Raw genomic sequence first — 21,398 nt, 5'->3', positions numbered from 1 at the left:
CTTTAGACTTGTTCAACCTACAACGTAACTTCCAACGTAGAGCAATGATTTGTTTGCATTCAGGCTTTGAGGCTTTTATTAGCATAAATCTACAATAATACCCTTTTCATTCATTCATAGAATGTGGGCTCACTGGCTAGGCCACCCTGGGTAAGGTGGTGGTAAGCTTGATACACCATAGTCCAGGTAGTGTAAGTACATCTACATTGCTATTTGAGATGGTGTTCCAGGAATGTGACCCAGTTACAGTGAAATAACAGTGATATACTGCAAAGTCAGATTGGTAAGTGCTTTGGAGGGAAATTTGCCAGGTTCCCATCATGGTGCTCCCATGTATCTGCTATATGTGTCCTTCTAGATGATAGGAGCAAATTACTGTATTGAAAACAAAAAGTGCTGGAGATCAAAGCGAGTCAAGCAGCATCCACAGAGAAAAAGCAAGCTGAGTTTCAAATCTAGATAGCTCTTCATCAGAGCTGAAGTGAAGTGTGGAGGGGGCAGAACACCTCTGGTGAGTACACAAGCGTGACCCCAACCTTCTTTTAGCTAGTCATTTTAACACAGCATCCTATTCGCATGCCCACTTGTCTCGCCTCAGCATGCTATAACGCTCCTGCAAATCACAGGGAAAGCTGGAGGAGCAACATCTCGTCTTCAAACTAGGCACTTTACAGCCTTGTGGGCTCAATATTGAGTTCAACACCTTCAGATTGTGAACCCATTCCTTCCCTTTGTTTTAGCTTTATCTGTTACATTCTCTGTCACCATGTCCTCTCTCCCTTCCCCCCACTCCAGTGGGACTGTCCGTTCTTTCCAATCTGGCAGTTCAAGACACCATTGTACTGCCATTCCCACATTCCGATCACTTAATCTGAGACCCTCAACATCCTTCTCCCCCAGCATTCCAAATTTCCCACTCTCCACCCCCAAATTATTGCATAAATGCTGCCCCCTCTACACTTCACTTCAGCTCTGATGTAGAGTCATCTGAACTCAAAACGTTAGCTTGTTTTCTCTGCATGGATGCTACCTGACCTGCTGTGATCTCTCCAGCCTTTTCTTTTGTTTTCTGTCCTTCTAGATGGTAGTGGTTGTGGATATGGAAAGATCTGCCTTAGAAGCTTTGGTAAATATCTGCTGGGTTCTGTTTTTTTATTAGTGAGCACATTTTATTCCTGATGAAGGGCTTTTGCCCGAAATGTCGATTTTACTGCTCCTCGGATGCTGCCTGAAATGCAATGGTCTTCCAGCACCACTAATCCAGAATCTGGTTTCCAGCATCAGCAGTCATTGTTTTTACCTACATTATAGAAAATAACTTAGTGTTCATTTAATGAATGTAGTAAAGTTACTATTTGCAGGCTCCCTTCACTTTAATATCCAGTATAGTGTGAAGAAACGCCTTAGGCCTCAGAATGTGGGAACAGATGATGAATATTTTAATTAAGAGTTAATTCAGTTTGAAGGGATTGTATAAGTATCGGGAGCTAGTAATCAATGGCGAGTTTTACAGAGTGTGGCTACCTGAAATAAAGTCGAGAGAGTGGTGCTGGAAAAGCACAGCAGGTCAGGCAGCATCCGAGCAGCAGGCAAATTGACGTTTTGGGCATAAGCCCTTCAACAGAAATGATGAAGGGCTTATGCCCGAAATGTTGATTCTCCTGCTTCTTAGATGCTGCCTGACCTGCTGTGCTTTTCCAGCACCACACTCTCGACACTGATCTCCAGCATCTGCAGTCCTCACTTTCTCCTACCTGCAATAAAGTTCTCACTAAATGTGTGGACTTGAAGTCTGTTTAAATACAGTTATCTTTTTAAGTATAATATTGGTAGCAAAGAATGGTTGAGCCAAAGTGTAAAGTTGCATTAAAATTATGATCACTCGACCCCTGTTTCATGAAAATGAGCCTTATGACCAGTGGAAGAATTGAATCACAATGTAGACTGAGTTATTTCTCCACCAACCAGGAAGCAATGCATGGCCTTAGCACTTTTGTTATCATACAGAAGCAAGATAAGCAATAAAGATTATTTTTCTGGAATTGGAGCCTGATAATTTGAACGTGGACAAAGGTTTGGATAGTTTGTTAACTTTCATGGATAAAATTTATCAAAAAGTTGATCTTCTTACACCTTATGAGGCATGGTCAGATTTTGATAAATTTGGAAAGATGAGGATAGAACTATGGAAGTATACAGGGTAGAATTTAATAAGTTGTATATATGACTGCAAAAATTTCATTTGGAAATTTCCCATTCAAGTTATTGGACTGTGCCAAAGTAGCAACTATGGGAAGTTGTCTAGCTTTGATGGGAGTCAAATTTGCAGAAAACCCCACAGTACTAGAACAAAGGTCAGAAGCAGTGCTTTCCAGCAGCATTCAAACAACAATCTGACAGAAAATAGAAGCCACAGTGTTTAAAACTTGGCGAGACCAGCAGGAAATGAAAACTTTAACAAATAAAATTGAGGCGAGGAATGTAATTGATAACTTTGAGATGAGAAAAAACATATTTACAATAAGCAACTGAATCCCAGAAACGCTTGTGGCTGTAAATTGATGGGTTTTTTTCCATTCATTCACAGGATTTAGGCAGTACTGGCTAGGCCAGCATTTATTCCCATCCCCCATTGTCCAGAGGGCATTTAAGAGTCAACTGTATCGCAGTGGATCTGGAGTCACATGGAGGTCAGATGAAGTAAGTTGGCAGTTTCCTTCCCTAAAGGACATTAGTGAACCGAATGGATGTTATCATCAATTGACAATAATTTCATAGCCATCATTAGGCTTTTTAATTCCAGAATTTTTTTATTGAATTCACAATTCCACAATCTGCTATGGCAGGATTCTAATTCAGGTCCAAACATTAATTAATCCAAACACTAATTAATCCAAACATACCTTGATCTTTGGATTAATATTTGAGCAATAATGCTATTAGTCATTGCCTTACTTATTTCTAGTATGATTCAAAGTGCCACTATGCCATTAAATGTCCAAGTGATAAATTGTTTACAAAGAAACATGAAATGGAAGATTTGGAAAAAATAGATGGAGTGGCAGATCAAAGAGAGACCAACGTATTGGCCACAGGAATTCTGTGAATGTATTGCTTTCAAGTTTGATTTACTGGGCAGTAGATACACTGTAGTGTATGAAACAGACTGACTAAAATGTCACCAAAGAATTCCCAAAGAATTTATATTCTCTAATTGTATTTGATTATTTAACCAAACATTGACTGATTCAAACAATAAAGTTTGGCAATGTCTTTAGACAGGGAAACAAAGTTACTCTATGTGTAACACTTAAACCCCTTACCTGTCTGTCAAGCTTCTGTTGTCTCAGGTTACTGCCCTCGTCATCCAGAACACTGAGAGGGAAAACAAGTACAAGTAATCAATATACGCATGTTAGAATTTGACATCATAGATTCTTCAAGCCCAGGCATAAAATGTCAATAAAATAATAAACTTATACAGCACAGAAGGAGGCCCTTCAGCCCATCATAATCTACCCTGAACGTTTTAAGTCTCACTGTCCTGCTCTTTTCCTGTACTCCTGTAATCTTTAATTTCTACTTGGAGAAATTTAATATCTAATTGGAGAACTTTCAAAGAACTTTAAATATTATTTCATTTATTAATTTATGTTGTTGACAGCCAACTAGCAAGGTAATTTCTTCCTATTGTAAGAATATTGCATTTTCTTGAACTTTTGGATTCCTTGATGTTAACAACAATATGCAGTTTGTTGGACTGTCTAAATGGAATAAGCCATTTCTCCTAAGTGACTTTTCTCAGTAAATTTTGGAAGCTGGATGGTTGGTTAAAAGAGGCCAAATTGCTTTATCATGCTAGAAAAGCAATATATTCTGAGAACCCCTGTCTCTGATGACTCCGGTATTACCGGTGCCCTCTGGAGAATACATCGCATATTTAAAGAGATAAAAGTTAAGTCAAGCAGCAGAACCTTTTAATGTTCCTTATTGAAGTTGGCAGCTCAAAAGCAATGACAGGCTGATGATAAAATTCCAGGTACGCTGTCTACAATTTTTCAAGTGTAAACAGCAATGTACTAAGAAACTACAGGCAACATAACTACGTCTGCAACAACTTCAGTTGCCAAACTTCAAAGTAATGGAAGTCATTCTATGAAAACAGACCTCCACCATTCTTGAGTAAAGTTTCAACATCCAAACTTTGTACTTATCCTACATTTGTGTCAGGCATTTTATCATAAAGATCTCAGATTAGTTTCAATTGTGGGCATTTCCCATTAATTCATGTAGAAAAGTATGAACCTGTCAAATTTTCTTTCTATTTTCAATGCCCCTGAGTAAGGTTACCATATTGCTAGAACCTTAAGTAAAAGAATTGGAGGCATACATTTTAGCTTCAACTTAAAATAATTATCTACATCTGGAAAAAAATAATATCCCCTGTTAAGTTAAAGGGAGGCATAGAAACTGCTATTGATTCTTACAAGACCTTGTGTTCACCTGTGGTTAGTGAGACATCTTGGACACTAAAGCATTGCCTTTAGCACTTTAAAAAGGAATCATGGACTGTGATTAAGGTCTGATCCCAGAAAATGTTTGCTTTGCAACGAGTGACCTCCGAATAATGACATGTCACTCTCTTAATATCTTTGATACAATTTTGACATCTGCAATGTCTGAATTTATGGTGATTAAGTCTTTATCCTTACAAAGAAATAAAGGTCACGTTTTATGGAAAGTTTGCCTCGACAAGTGAGGAAGCCTTGTCATAACATTGTTCGGTTGAAATGTGAAGCTGAATTTACATCAGCCATTTCCAGGAACCTCAAATCGATTCTGTGGCTATCAGGCAACGTAAGTGCCTGATGTCAGGGTTCCTGTTCTTTAAGGGTGCAAATCCCTCCTCCTTGAGCTCCCGGGAAAATGGAGGGCTCCAGCGATTTAGTCACACCAATGGCCACTTCTGGGATCCCTGGTAGTGATGTCACCTCACTGTCTTAAAGGTATTTTTTTGGCTTTCTGAGATGAGTGCAATAATAAATCACTACTTGTTGTTATTACATTTCTATGTTCCTTTAGTTCTGAAGGTCCTAGATCTGAAACATTAATTTTGTGTCTCTCTCCACAGATGCTGCCTGACCTGTAAAGTTTCTCTAGCATTTTGTGTTTTACTTTCAGATTTCCAGTAGTCAGCATTTACACTATTTTCCTTTGTTCTTGATTAAGCTTTTAGTCACCTGTCCTCATATTTTATGTGGCTCAGTATCAAATTTACCTGGATGCCATTACTTTTGGACATTTTGCCAAAATAAAGATGCAACATAAATATGGGCTGTTATTGGCATATTATGCTTCTTCTCATTTGGAGAGCACCACCTGCTCTTGGTTCTGGAGCAATAAAAAATATTTTATATTGTACTCAATGTTGGACCAAACTGTGAGTTCCCATCTGGTATGGGTGGACAGTGTTGCTATGAGAATGTATTTCATTGTCAGAAGGGATTACAAATTTGCAACTACTGAATGAATGGCCTCTACTTTATGCTTGTCTTAATATCAAAAAGTTAAAAATTCCTTTAATATTCCATTTCAAATTGCAAACTTCTGATTTTATTTTATTTATTATTGTCACATGTACCAAGATACAGTGAAACGTATAGTTTTGTGTGCTATCCAGACAGATCATACCTTACATAAGTACATCAGGGTAACAGAACAAAATGCAGAATATAATGCTACAACTGCAGAGTAGGTGCAGAGATGCACAAACAAACAGAATCAATACAATGACCAGGTTATGAATAGTCATCTCGGTAGTCTGGTATTCACAGAGGTAATAATATAAGGCATATATATATATATATATATATATATAGAAGAGTGCTATCCCAATTTTACTATATTCAATTCCCTTCGCAAACACCACATATTGCCTCAATATCAGTCAGAAAACCCCTCCTAAAGTCTCCTCATGATGCATTAGTAAAAGTTGGTCAGGACTTATCCTGGTTAGTTCCACTTATGATTTTCTTATGCACCTACTGCTGTATCAGAATAAGAAAGCAACAACATCACAAATTAGATTTCTGTCTGGGGTTATGTCTTTTGTGTCTACAACATACAAGGAGACATTCTCAGATTATAGTCCAAACTGAAATCAGGCCTTTTACACTGTCAATAAAAACAAGCAGTCAGCAACAGAAATGTGATAAACACATCATTGTATCACACAGGAAAATGAGAGCTTTTGTTTTTTTTTGCTTCTTCTTTAGAGAAACTACAATGTTTTTCTTCGCTACTATGAAGCAAAGTTTAAAAAAAATGAAATTCCCCTATCCAACCATGGGCAAAGGGCTTTTGAGTCTCACCAGAGTTGTGTCTTTGTTCCATTGCATAGTTTTCTTAGAACTCATTTCCAGAATGGAGTTCTTCAGTTGAACACAAGTACAATTATCAAAGACACTGCACTTGCTATAACTGAATAGGGGTTCTCACTTTATAATAAGTAAGGAAACTAGAAACAGTTATGAAAACTAGCCATGTGGAAGAAGATCAAATCAATCTATTTTGATTTGAATGCAGATTCATTAATTTTGCTCGATTAACACCTTGGCAATATTAAAGCTGTACCACAAACAGCTTTAATAATCTTGATTTAAAAGTGATGGCAACAGGTGTATTTACGTATTGCTGTCCATGGTGAAATAAATATGAAGCATTGACCATTCTTCTGTAAATTCTTACTCTCTCCTTGTCAGGCAGTTATCTGAGGGGGCTTACCCACTCCTTTCCTGCCTTCTTGTAACTGACCAAAACTTAAAACTACATGTACACATTCCGCAAGCAATTCTTAGATCAGTGCATTTGGGCTCTAATGATGTAATCGGAGCCTGAGTTGTTACTTAATGCAAGGGCTGAATGGGAGAGCAGCAATGACTTCCCTGTTAGACTATATTTTCTAGTTGCTGTACCAAAAACTAGAATAACACAGGGAAGCATCTTCATTTGCCTTATTTAGGTTCCTTGGAGGATCAAGAGCAGAGGCAGTAAATAGGCCACACAAGGCAACTTTGGCTCCCACTCTGTCTTGCTCTAGGATTCTCCCTTCACAGTTACACCTATTAATTTACACTGGTGCTGAGTAATATTGTTTTGTGCCCGTTACCCTTTCAAATGGCCTTAACCACATGAGCTGCTGTTTTGTTTTATATGTTGTGTAGCTGCACTGCAAAGGCGTCTTTCACATCAACCGGCTTCAACTCATGCCTCATTTTATTAATAACACCGGTAGTTTACTTTGGTGCTCAAAATTATTTATTAACCCGACTATTCCTGTGATATAAATTGAAGGATTAACTTCATTAATAACTTCCCAAGGATTCAGTGTCAAAACAATCATTGCCATTCTCGACCCATGGTATAGATATGTCAATTAATTAACGTTCTCATGTCAAAATTTTATACAAATGTCAAATGAAAACCTGTTAACAGCAAGTTATTTATGATAGTATTTAGAGATAGATAATATCCCTATCTATTAATGAGACCTGAATGCAATTATGGCTGACAAATGTTTTATAGTATTTATCTTCGCTGCTATGCGAATCTAATGCCTCTCCTTCGTATGTTATGATGATTTGCTGTACAACACATTGCCGTCATGTCAGAGTTACTGAGGTGTGAAGAACAAATGAATTTACTATTTTTCTTCCACAGTATATTTTGAATGTAGAGTTATACAGTCATAGAGATGTACAGCATGGAAGCAGACCGTTTGGTCCAATTCGTCCATGCTGACCAGATATCCCAACCCAATCTAGTCCCACCTGCCAAACCCTTCCTATTCATATACCCATCCAGATGTCTTTTAAATGTTGCAATTGTAGTAGCCTCCACCAATTCCTCTGGCAGCCCATTCCACACACACACCACGCTCTGCGTGAAAAGGTTGCCCCTTAGGTCTCTTTTATATCTTTCCCCTCTCACCCTAAACGTATGCCCTCTGGTTCTGGACACACCGACCCCAGGGAAACGACCTTGTCTATTTACCCTATCCAAGCCCCTCATGATTTTATAAACCTCTATAAGGTCACCCCTCAGCCTTCGATGCTCCAGGGAAAACAGCCCCAGCCTGTTCAGCCTCTCCCTATAGCTCAAATCTTCCAACCCTGGCAACATCCTTGTAAATCTTTTCTGAGTCCTTTCAAGTTTCACAACATCCTTCCTATAGGAAGGAGACCAGAGTTGCACGCAAAATTCCAACAGTGGCCTAACCAATGTCATGTACAGCCACAACATGACCTCCCAACTCCTGCACTCAATACTCTGACCAATAAAGGAAAGCATACCAAACACCACCTTCACTATCCTATCTACCTGCGACTCTACTTTCAAGGAGCTATGAATCTGCACTCCAAGGTCTCTTTGTTCAGTAACACTCCCTAGGACCTTACCATTAAGTTATCAGTCATTCCATATTGTTGCAAATCTTTACTTTTCATTTTCTGTTAAAAGCTATTGTGACAAGTACCCTATTGTGAACTTTACCACTCTTAGCTTTCATTAGAAACAAGCTATTGCTTTCTAAAGGTGTCCATAAATTAAGTAATTATTTTAATCTACTCTTTTGATGTCAATGTAAATGGCTTGAAATACGAAAGGAGTTATCACTTATTTGAAGGTTTTTATGCTGTATGTTTTTACTGTTAAAATAGATTAATATGGACATATGAAGAAGGAATAAGATTATGCCATTCATCCCTTTGAGCCTGGTCTACTGTTCTCCACCATGGCTGATCTGCTTTTAATTTCAACTCTGCATCCCAGATACTCTTTCATCCCAATGGCAATCAAGAATCTATCTACTTCTGCCTTAAAAATATTGAAAGATTCTGTCAAATTCCAAAGACTCTCAACTCTCTAAGAGAAAAAAATATTCCTTCATCTTTGTCTTAATTGGACAACTCCTTACTTTTAAACTATGACCTCCAATTCTAGATTCTCCCATAAGAGGAAATATGTTTTCCATATCCACCTGGTCAAGATCTTGCTGGTTTCGTTTGAGTAATCTCTGAGTCTTCCAAACTTCAGAGGTTACATGCCTAGTCTGTCTAGCCTTTCCTCATAAAGCAATCAGCTGATTCCAGATATTAGTCTAGTAAACATCTGCTTAACTGATTCCAATGCATGATTCTTCTGTTTATAAATTTGTTGATAATTTTACACACAGTGTAAATCTGTCATCACTGATGTTAATGGAAAACATATAGCCTGGGGTTCTAAACATGATTCTTTTGCACAACTTGGAATTATAGTTAGGCCCATCTAGTGTCTTGCAAGGATAGACATATTGAATTATAGCTGTAATGTTAGAATATAGCCCTCACTTCACATGGGCTAACTGACCAGTGAAAGATCAGGAGTCAACCACTCAGTCCATGAAACCTGTTCCACCATTCAATGAGATACTGGCTGATCTGTCTGACTCCTCCTTGCCTCACTCTCCCACACCCTCCACTCACGATACCCTGCCTCACTGTCCCCTCACAGATACCCCGCCTCACTTTCCCAGTTACAGCTACCTTCCCAGACACTCTCATTCATGGCTCCTTTTGTTTGCTTCCTCCCACTTACTGCCCTTATGAGGCCTTATGAGCATTCCCCAAATTTTGGGAAAGAAATTTGCCTCAGCATTTGGTCTCAAATTTTGTACGGGCATGTTAACCTTCATTCTCAGTAAATTTAGAGATGTATGCATTTCCATTTATGTGTTCTAAAATCCAAGATATTCATTTCTCTTAAGTTTATTGAACTAATCGATTAATTCCTTTGAACAGAAAGCTAACATCTAAACTCAATCCATAATCCTGCTGTCAACACTACAACATCCTGCTTACTATTCAATTCTGGACTTTGCAAAAAATAGCAACATGGAATTGTGGCATCAGTTGATGATTTAATGCACTTCTCATTTTCTAATAGCCCTAGGAAGGAAACAGCAGACACAATGAAAACCATTTTAAGTCTAATTAGTTTTTGCTTCATTCATTTAGACATCAAATGTAAGTGAATGAAATAGCACAATCACATTGTCAGCTGCTGTTCCTAGTCAATCTGAATACTGTGATCCTATAACTGAGGCTATTAGTAAAGAGAAGTGCCATACAACTCCTTTTCTGCACCATCTCTATGGCATTTACCATCAGTATTATTCAGCTTGAGACTCCTGGGACTATGGAGGTGTTGTGGAGCTGGACCAAAAACAGAACTGGAAACAAACAATCAGGCCAACTCAGTTCCCACTTCTGACTGAACTCAAAAACTGGCCTCCTGTTAACAGGCTGGTGGAGCTATTGAAGTAACAACCTCTATGTCTCAGTGACAGAGGTGCCAGGAAGAAATTCCACCAAGTTCAATTCCAGAGCCCCTCCATGACAATGTCCAATGAGCCTAGCAGTAAGCATGCGGGGCACCTGAGATCATCTCTACTTTGGAACATCCTTGCCATCACCTTTTTGTCACAGTAAAACCCACCTCTCAGGTCATCATGTGCTGCATGGATACTGATTGGATCTACTGACCCTGGAACCTAGCTACTGTCCTGAATTGGATGGAACCTTCCGCGGAAGCTTCATATTTAGACTCCTCCACAACAAACACATCCTCTGGTTCTTCCATGATTACCTCCATGGTTACTTCCAGGTTCAAGACATGGGCTTTGGGCTTCATCCTGACATGAGGGTTGCTACCCAATCAGAAAAGTTCAGCTGCATATGTTCTATCTTAACAAATATAACTTTATAATATTGTTCACGTGTTAGATAAAAGTAAGATTTTATCATTTATAATGGGATGGAAAAATATTTATTTTGAATGTGACTTTTATGTTAGTTCAATTAACATGCACAAAAACATGTTATTTCATTTTCACTTCATAACAATCTAAACTCTCCATCGTTACATTTGGATCTGTTATGGAATAAATCTAGGGAAGTCAAACATTAACAATCCAAATGTATTCCCAACCTCTGCTTGATCATACTGAGCTTGTTAAAGCTGCGAAGCTGAATTTAATTATTTCTTCTCAATGATGCATGTTGTCATTAACATAAAGATCAATGCTATCAACATGTCTAAAATAGGTTTAATGACTGATGTCTTTTTACTGCTTCTGGACTTAGCATAATTTACCTTTTGAAGGTGGAATACTAACTGCGTGTTCTGATGAAATGGACAATTTCACTCTATAATATGACTGGCCTTCAGAAGGAAGATAAAGTTCAAAATGTTCTAATTCAACATGATTTTTTTTAACAGAGCAAGTTCCCTTTTCTTTAGGCCACCTTATGATATGGATATTATTTTAGGTTTGTTCCAAGAATGTTGATTGAATAATAATCCATGTTTAGTTTATGGCTTTTGACCTTGTCCCTATTAAAAATTGAATAGAAATTGCCCAAACCCATTTCACATAGAGTTGGATTTTACCCTCCTGCTCCAGTGGGACCTTGCCCACTCCTCCACTCTACCAATTTTGTATCATGGATCTTTTATACAAGGGGCACTGTCAGGTAGCCCACTTGTCAGTGAGTCAGTTCAGGCTTTTATGAATACCCACTTAGTAGCCTTCATGCACCACCACCTCCAGGATTTAACTGGTGAAGAGAGAGGTCCACACCACTCACCCAGACCAGCAAACTTGCTGGCACGGGTTGGTAATGTGAAGGGAGAGACCTTCGAGAACCCCAGTCAGCGTAACCAGCCACCCCCTCCCACTATCAGTTTTCTTCCCACACTCACTTTTCAAACCCCAGCACCCTCAGGTGTGATTCCAAAACACCTGACCATGTTCCAGTTCACCGCTAAATATGTCCTCAAGCCTAGACTGAAGTACTTGCAATGGCCACCACACCTAGTACTCTCTGAGGTGAGGACTTTCCTGCTTATAAGAAGCTGAAATCCTACCCGATTCACTTAATGGCTAGTCAGCCATTTAATTGATGCAGCCATCCTGAAGATTGGCATGATGTCCCACGTTTTATTAGATGAAGACTTGGGGACTATGGTGCCCTGTAAAATCCAGCCTTCTGAATCCTAACCTAAAATATTTGTCGACCTGATTAAAATCCAGCTTACCTGCAGTTTATGAATCAGCTGATATATTCAGTGCACAACTTCAAAGCAATTTTCAGTGTGCAATGGTATATGAAATAGAATACATGAAGTGAGAAATACTTCTAACTTACTTATATAAGTTCTCTTGACAATTCAAATTTAATTACTTTTCAAAAACAATTCTCTTGAATTTCCACTAAATGGTTACAATTAAATAAGGTTGATTACCCATAAATTACTTTTTCAATACATGTCAGAGCTTAACATTTTTAAGCAGTAACATTAATTATTATTTTTGTCCACTTAAGACTTCGTTTAGTCTAAAACTAATTTCCTAAGATCCTAAAGGGTATTTCTCCCATAATTTTAAATGAGTAAATATTTTAGGATTTTTTTCAATCATCACTGTATATCTGAATTCACAATTTAACATGCAGATTATAAAACTGATTTGACATTAGGCATTGATCTCATAATGGAACTGACAGATGTACCAGGCATAACTGAGAGTGTTAAAATATTTCCAATGTGTTCTGGATTTCAACCATTTTGACAGGTTGGCAGAGACTTTTAACAGTCATGTCCAGGCACTCATCTCACCGAGTTGGACTAACGCCAAAAAACGGATTCACTTTCACTGTGAACTATACCAACTGAATCCTTAGAAAGTTATTATAATACAGTGGATAACTCACCATTGATTAGAAGTGTCAGGTATTAGATTGTGGGATTTATGACAGCTCAAAATAATGCAGTTGAAACTATTGTACCATCCCCTTTAGATGGAATATTTTGGGTCAGCAATCAATTACACTGACATGAACCCCATTTCTAATTTTTTTTAAAAGAGTATTCACTGCATTTCTCATACCCTGACAAAATCTGCCCAGCTCTCTATCAGTTTGTACCCAGCCACACTGAGATTTGGCAGTAACAGCCAAAGATGAAACTTCCAATGACTCCCCCTCTCATCAACAACAAAAATGACAAAAAAAAGTGACAGAATCATATTGTTGCAGAGGAGGCCATTCAGTCCATCATTCACCATCTGTCTGAGCTTTTTATCTTAGTACCAATTTCCTGGAGCTTCCCTGGAACCCAATAACACATATAACATATTATTCCTATTTAAATAATTATCCAACCCCTCTTGAATGACTCAATTGAACCTACCTCCACCACACTTACAGGTAGTGCATTCTATAACCCTAAATCTGTGCAGTGTGAAAAAGTTTTCTCTTTAAAACTGTACCCTTTGGTTCTCAATCCTTTCAAAGTGGGAACAATTTCTCCCTATCCACTCTGCCCCATAATGATTTTAAAAACTTCTCTCTAACCTCCTCTTAGCCTCTCCTCGATTGATATAATGATTGATAAACTGATATACCTATGGAAATCTTTGAGATTTCTCTTTATGTTAGCTGCCAATCATTTTTCATTATCCCTCGTTACATCTTATTATTTCTTTTGTCATATCCTTTTCGAACCTTCTGTACAAATATACATATAACAAAATTCTGCAGCTTGTGTTGACTTCCTCTTGCAAGAAGTCTCAGGATAACCTAACAATAAACATGGGATACAGTGAGAATATTTCATTTTATGGGGAAGAGCATATAGGAGTGAGACCCCTGCCCACCTCCCTCCCACCCACCCACATCCCCCCCCACCACCACCACCACCTCCTCCCCCACCTCCCCACCTCCCCCCACCCCCCCCGACCAGGGACAAAGACTCACAAGACAAGCAGGATTCAGACGTGTGGCAGTTTTTATTCTTATTCAAGCAGTCACCGGATCATGCAGGTAGAGGGCCACAGACTCCTCCCAAATGTAGCCTCAACATGAGGACCAGTTATCCTCTTAATCTTCGCCTCAAATTGTAAGAGAGGTCAATGATGCTCTGATTTTCACGGTGAGATTCAGTATTTTTATACATTTTGTGTTACAATAATCACATACAATGTGGTCACTGCATCCTTCCCCTTATTCTAAATATCTAATCCTGTGAAACACTTAATCAATGATGGAGACTCCTGTGGACAGCCCTCAGATCGCCATGATCTCATGATGTTTCGCATACATCGCAATCACAAGGCCTTAGGAATCTTCTAATGCATCCTTTAAATTCACATTCCAAAATTACTGGCTATACTCCTGTGGCCACCTCCCGGACTTGCTTATTTCTTAGGACCACTTGAATTCTATTGTCCATTGTGTTCATTTGCTATCGCTACCAAATTCTGTACTCTTCTTACCTTTCCCCACCATCCTAATTATAAAAGATACAAAAGATAGTTGGTTCTTACAACTGCTATAAGATTTATAATGTTAATTACATTATAAATTTAGTTATATGTAAAGTTTTATAGCTACCCCTACTGTTAGCACTCTTTAGCTAATGAGTTGTGAGCAAATTGTTTCTTACACAAGACATTCCTGCAGTGATAAAGAAAAAGTTTCTCCAGATTAATTAACTTTCACATCAACGTTTGCATGTTTTCCGCCAATGCTTTTTAATGATTTGTGTGTTTCTATATAAGTGTATCTATAATTACATTGAAATCTATCTCTGTGATTATCTGAAGAACCATTAACTTGAACCTATTTCTGATTATTGTGAATAAATTTAAAGAAACAGCTAATCACTGCAAACTAACTTTAGATGTTGTTTTTACAGCTTCATTATGAGCTAGGTTAACTGTTTTCTGAACTGAGATTTATTGTCCTCACTCTGACTGATTCTTTTTACCTAATGGGACAGCATCCTTTCATTAATGAGGCTAGAGTCAGTCACCGACATAATTCAATGAACTTGTCTGATCTTTAGATTTTTACGAGCTACAATCCCATTAATTTATCTGTGTTTGTATTTGTAGGAGTTTACCTTCTTCTTCAGTGATTGTCACAAATCGTCAAACTGCCCATCCTAGGACAAAGTTTTATCAAACTGTCTCTGGTTGTTGTTTATGCAGGACCCCATTTTCAACTTGAAATAGTCCCTGTTCAAAGATAGTTTATGTTTCAGGCATAAGCCCTTCTTCAGGAATCCCAAAACGTCAATTCCCCTGCTCTTTGGATGCTGTCTGACCTGCTGCGCTTTTCCAGCAACACATTTTTCAGCTCTGATCTCCAGCATTTGCAGTCCTCACTTTCTCCTGTTCAAAGATACCACTGCATCTCAAATGCTACAGCATGTTTTTAATTCTGTTTAATCACTAATTAGTTTGGTCACCGTATTACAGGAAGGATGTGGAAGCTTTGGAAAGGGTTCAGAGGAGGTTTACTAGGATGTTGCTTGGTATGGAGGGAACGTCTTACGAGGAAAGGCTGAGGGAATTGAGGCTGTTTTCATTAGAGAGAAGAAGGTTGAGAGGTGACTTAATTGAGACATATAAGATAATCAGAGGGTTAGAGTAGGATGGACACTAAGAGTCTTTTTCCTCAGATGGTAATGGCTAGCACGAGGGGAAATAGCTTTAAATTGAGGGGTGATAGATATTGGACAGATGTCAAAGGTAGTTTCTTTACTCAGAGAGTATTAGGGGCGTGGAACAGCCTGCCTGCAACAGTAGTCGACTCGTCAGCTTTAAGGGCATTTAAATGGTCATTGGATAGTCATATGGATGAAATGGAATAGTGTAGGTTAGATGGGCTTCAAATTGGTTTCACAGGTCAGCACATCATCAAGGGCCGAAGGGCCTGTAATGCGCTGTAATGTTCTATGTTCTATGTTCTACTTGTCAGCTATTTTGTGTCTAAATGCTGGAACAGGCTTTTAATTCTGTTTATCCCCTTGTTGGCCATTTTCTGTCTCTCAAATATGGGCGGCACTAACTGAGCATAATATGAAGTGTCACCAAGAAACTGAAAATTAGAAGGCGCATCTTTTGCCAAGAGACAGAATGATGGAGAGGTGTTGGAAATACACTCCTGAGCTTAGGGATTAGCTAGCTGAAAGCACAACATCCAATGGTTGTAAGAAAAAAAAATCAAAGTTGTGTAAGAGCCCTGAAATGGAAAATCTTCAAGTAATTGCGAAGGTTGTAGGACTGAAGGGAGGTTAAAGACATTTGTGGAACAACATTTCCCAGACTCTGTTAGCTACTTTCCACTGACAACGTAGATGACTATGCAAGCAAAATGTTTCTCACTGAGAGATCAGTGATCTGAAAAAATGCTGATTTAATTTCTTGCAGGGATATGGCGAACAACCTGGAAGATGCTGAAAAAGCAGGTGCCTGTAAAGTCTGGTTTTTACCAATTGTTTTTTGGTGGGAACATACTGATAATTGTATACTTCAAGTGTCAGCTTGGCTCAATTGGCAACACTTCATCAAAAGTTAAAGGATATGATGGACTTGAGTGTATAATCCAGGTGAACATTTAAATCGAGTCCTAAGGGTACATTGTCAGAGCTGCCATTTTTGAATAAAAAGCTAGAGTTAGCTTTCTATTTGTTCAGGTTGATCCAGAAAAAAATGTGCCATTTTCATACAAGGACAGCGAAGTAATCCTTAATAGCCTTTCAGAAAGTAGTGGTAAGTTGTCTTCTTCAGACTCTGCAGACCATGTGGTGGAGTTAATATTCATATGAAAACAACGAACAGCAGTGTTCTTTGCATAATGAATGAATAGATTTAAAGTTTTTTTAAAGTTGCACCATTAGCTTCAGTTACAGTTGTATAATTACAGATAGGAGTAAGAGAAATACCACTGTAGCTTCATTTTAGATATGAGAACATATGAATACACTCTGGAACACCTTAAACCAGGACTTAGTTGATGCAATTCTACAGCAGAACAACACATCTATTCCTGCATTACTTAGGAAATCTCATTCACAGAGCCTGATAATGCATTCCAAGCACATTGGCTCCTCTGGCACCCTGCAAAGGTGAAAAATACACTAAACTTTTTCTATAATTCTAAATAAATGTATGATCTGGCTTTAGCATGAGCGTGACAAGGAGTAGGATTTTGGAAACCAATACTTATTGCTCGTTGCTCAATGTCACTGTGCAAATGAAAAGGGAATCAAATAGCAGCAACACCATCTTCTCTAATTTACGTTTTGAAATCTGAAGCACAGGCATCCTCTCTTTCAAAAGAACAACACCACAAACCATTAAAAAATCCTTGAAAATGTAGGCTAGCTGATGCTTTTATGTATGATGAGAAGTTTTTCGATAAAGCAGACTAATGAAATTGAAGAAAATGCTATTTTAATTGAGAAATTATTTTGGTTGCATTATTCAAAATGTTAGACTGGTTATGTTCAGCATTTAACTAACGGTGTCCTTTACTTGAGACCACTTTAATAATTTTGCTAATTATCCAATTATTTAGGCAGATGTCTCTTCTAGCTTTTGGTTGCAGTAATGTTCTGCAGCATTGTTACTGGTCAGGCAAAATATGTAATATTCAGCTGGCTACAGAAATTTGGGACACTTTACCCAGGGTGTATTACAACACCCCTATAACCATGAATCCCTAAAATTTGAAGCATGTTAAAAGTGACTCAGGTAACAGCTGGAATCTCATAAAACTGCACTTCTCATTTTTCTCTTGGGTAGCTAGAGACAATGGGTGTAATCCAATAACAGCCTGTTTTCAAGTCTTTGTGGCCTTCTCTTAATGATTGAGCTGTGAATTACTGCAAAATAGAACAATTTTGTCAACTGACAGATTAGCAAGTGTAAATGTGCATGCTTCCATCGGTCAATTGCACCCCTCCAGATTAAAATCATTTTCATTTCATGAAAAGGGTGGCACTAGTCAAAGGCATGTCACCAATAATGCTGTGCAGTTTGGATAATCCAACCAGATGTTCTCTTGTGCTGCTGCCTGTTCTTCATGCTGAAGTTGATGAGTTGAGTGGCCTGGGCAAACAAGACAGATTTCACTTGTACGACAGTGTTATGCACTGCTGTTTGGGATATCAGCTATTCCCCTTAATAAGTAGTTAAAGGCTGCAGTTGCATTGCTTGTCCCACCAAATCTTTCACTGATAGTGTTGTATATTGGACTTATGCAGGACTGTGCAAGATTCAATGATTCTTTCCTTGGGGAATTTTAATTTCCACATACAGATTTAATTTAACTTTGCCATGTACAATTCTGGACCTGCTAACACGGATAGCTGGGAAAGGACAAAACCTCATTGGTATCTTAAGCTGCAAATGTACTTATTTGCCATATGTCATGTTATCCTTCTCGATGAGAACATTCAATCAGAAAGAAATGATGAAGAGGATATATATTACTTAGTTCAAGACAGCATCAATTATTTGTTTCCTTTGGAAATGATGTAATGATTGATGGAATCTATAAAAACACTGATTTAAAATGGCAAGACACCTACCATCCTCTGAGCAAATCCCCTTATGACCCCTCCAATCCTACAGATAAACTTAAGTAAGTGCCCCCTGATAATTGACCTTGCTGGGGGAAACAGGTCTTCATTGTGTACTCTATCTAAGCCCCCTCATTACTTTGACAACCTCAATTAAGTCACCCCTCAGCCTCCTTTGTTGCAAGGAAAACAAACCTTGCCTATCCACTCATCCCTCAAAGCTGCGATTTCCAAGCTGTGGAAATATTTCTGTAAATTTCCACTGTACTCCCTCAGCAGGAATGATATAATTATTCTAATGTGGTTGCCAGAACTGTGCAGGAAACTCCAACCATGGCCTAAGCAGTGTCTTTCGTAATTCTAGCATTCAATCCTTGCTTTTGTACTTAAAATCCCAATAAAGGAAAGCATCCCATATGCTATCTTTACCAGTTTATCTATCTGTCCTGCTATCTTCAGGCACTTGTGGACATGCATTCCAAGGTCTCTTGCTTCCTTTCCCACACTCAGTACTTTCCCATTTATTGTGTATTCCATGAAGATGTTTGTGCTCCCCAAATGCATTACATCAGACTTCTCTCGAGTGTTTCCACTTTTCTGCCCGCTCGGCCTGATCATTGATATCATCCTGGACTTGACAGCCATCCTCTTCAATATCAACAACCCGTGCAATATTTATGTCATGCCCAAATTTCTTAATCATGCCTCCTGCAGTTGCATTCTTCAGGGGCTGATAAAATGATCCTCTTTGTCCATAGCACTGCTGGCAATGATTGCTGGAGTTCAATTATCTTAGCCCCAGAACACCTCTACAAAGATTCCCTCAGACAGTGCCTTAGGTAGCAACATTTTCAGAGTGGGCCAGAGGCTAGGAATCCTGCAGTAAGTAACTCACCTGCTGTTGCCCCAGTGCTTGTTAACCGTCTACAATGCACAGCTCAGGTATGTGGGGCAATGCTCTCTACTTGCTTGGATGAGTGCAGCTCCAACAGCACTCACAAAACGTGACACCATCCAAGTCAAAGCAGTCTGTTTGATTGGCACCATATCCACCAACTTCAAAATTCACTCCCTTCACAATCAATACACAGTGGCAACAGTGTGTACCATCTACCAGAGGCACTGCAATAACTCACCAAAGCGACTTCATTAGCACCTTCCAAACCCGCGATCTCTACCACTTGGAAGGATAATGGTAGCAGATGCCTTGCAACCTGCACCTGCAAGTTCCTCTCCAAGTCATATAACACCACTACTTAGAATTATGTTGCTGTTCCTTCATTGTCACAGGACTAAAGCCCGAGAGCTCCATGTGGATATCTTGGCACTCTTAGGACTGCAGTGATTTAAGAAGTCAGCTCATCACCTTCCTTTACAGGGCAATTGGGAAAAATCAATAAATATTACCCATGCCACATCCTACAAAAGAATATGATTATGATCCCTGGATTTCATTGATCATATTTTATTTGGGCCTTAAAGGAGCCTTGCAATCCACACACAGGTCTGAGTGTCACAGAATGGAAGGATCTGGCTCTCAATCTCAGCAGTGCTTTAGGCAAAAAGGATCATGTTATCAGTCCCTAAAGAATTGCAGCCATGGTAAATGGATAATTTCCACCATCGCATTGTGTATTTGAAATTAGAATTTATTTATATTGACAGGGAACTAGAAATGCCAGAAATACATGGCAATTCAATTAGCACAGAGAGAAAACATTGGTTCAACTGACTTAACACAACTAAGCTGACTAAAATATAATGAACCCCACTAAAAGGACAAATATAGGAAAGAGATGTTAGTAAGTTAGAAATCTAGAGAGGCTGCCAGGGCATTAGTCCTAAGGCACTCTTTGGGCATAATAAGATAAGACAGGCCAAGAGTCAAACTAGGATTTAACTGTTAGCAATTGTAACATAACTTTCAACACGAGTGATTAGGTTATGACATCAGTTGTTTAAGCCAATGATTATGAAATTATCCGATATAATAATTAACTATAATCAACTCAGGAGTTAAAAGAGAATGAAATAAGAAAAGAATCTGTACATGACTGGTCACCAATGAAACTACCCTTGAAACTCATGAATTACAAAAGTTACAGCAATGTTTGCAGCTTCCCCACCATGAGGATGCAAAGACAAAGACAAATAGCAGACAGATCACTACAGTCAGGTATGAATGAATGGAGGAATTCATTATAGACAGGATTTTGAGTTGAGACTTTTGATGGCAATGGGAATCTCAATCCCCCACTGTGATGGAATCAATCACTGGGCAGGAAGTTTTCCTGAAGTGACAATTGGAGGCCTTTCAGTACTGCAGCCTGTCATCACAGGTAAAGGAGAGAAATACATTGGAAAAAAAATTGGTGTTATCAGTAAAAGTTATCACAAAATTGTCACATACACCCAAGTGAGTCTTAATCTGCTTTAAGGAACAAAAGCTGCCATTACAAAGTCTCACCAAATGTATCTCTAGGCCACCACAATGTGCATGAATTTTAATTTTATTCTTTTCTGAGATGTATGCATCACCATTCCGTGTGGCACATCTCTAATTGATTGGCTTGCTAGACTAGCTAAGATTACTATGTCTGAATCATAAGTAGACCAGACAAGGACAGCAGACTCCTTTCACTAAAGGACACTAATGAACTAGATAGGCTTTTACAACTGTGGTTACATGGTTGCCATTGAGCAAGTATCTAATTTGAAATACAGTTTTGAATTTCTCCATCACACATAGTGGGATTCGAACCTGTGTCCCAGAATAGGAGCTTGAGGCTTAGTTACAAGTAATCAGCGATATTAACACATTATCATCACTTCTACTGTCCACCTAAGTGACCTAGAGAATCAGTCAATTGTATCGCCAATTTTTTAGAGCAATCATGGATGGACAAAAAAAATCCTGACCCAGTTAA

General features: G+C 38.6%; 1 protein-coding gene and 1 long non-coding RNA gene across 7 annotated transcripts in view; one reads left to right on the top strand and one right to left on the bottom strand.

The window, feature by feature from the left end:
• tub (TUB bipartite transcription factor) overlaps positions 1–21,398 on the bottom strand; it is a 467,593-nt gene that overhangs the window by 90,780 nt on the left and 355,415 nt on the right. For all 6 annotated transcript variants that reach the window (XM_043705827.2, XM_043705828.2, XM_087996532.1 and 3 more), the window contains exon 2: positions 3,324–3,375. In XM_043705827.2, coding sequence (XP_043561762.2) covers positions 3,324–3,375 — 52 coding nt within the window. The remainder of the gene's footprint in view (positions 1–3,323; positions 3,376–21,398) is intronic.
• LOC122557792 (uncharacterized) lies at positions 162–10,986 on the top strand. The gene is made up of 3 exons (XR_006313934.2): positions 162–283; positions 2,588–2,700; positions 9,840–10,986. It is a non-coding gene; the product is annotated as an uncharacterized LOC122557792 (long non-coding RNA).

Source organism: Chiloscyllium plagiosum, unplaced genomic scaffold (assembly GCF_037043375.1).
Source record: "Chiloscyllium plagiosum isolate Xiang-an unplaced genomic scaffold, Cpla_swu_hap1 HiC_scaffold_18, whole genome shotgun sequence".
Taxonomy (NCBI): Eukaryota; Metazoa; Chordata; class Chondrichthyes; order Orectolobiformes; family Hemiscylliidae; genus Chiloscyllium; species Chiloscyllium plagiosum.
The sequence above is the reverse complement of the archived record's forward strand: the minus strand, read 5'-3'. Positions and strand labels throughout refer to the sequence as shown.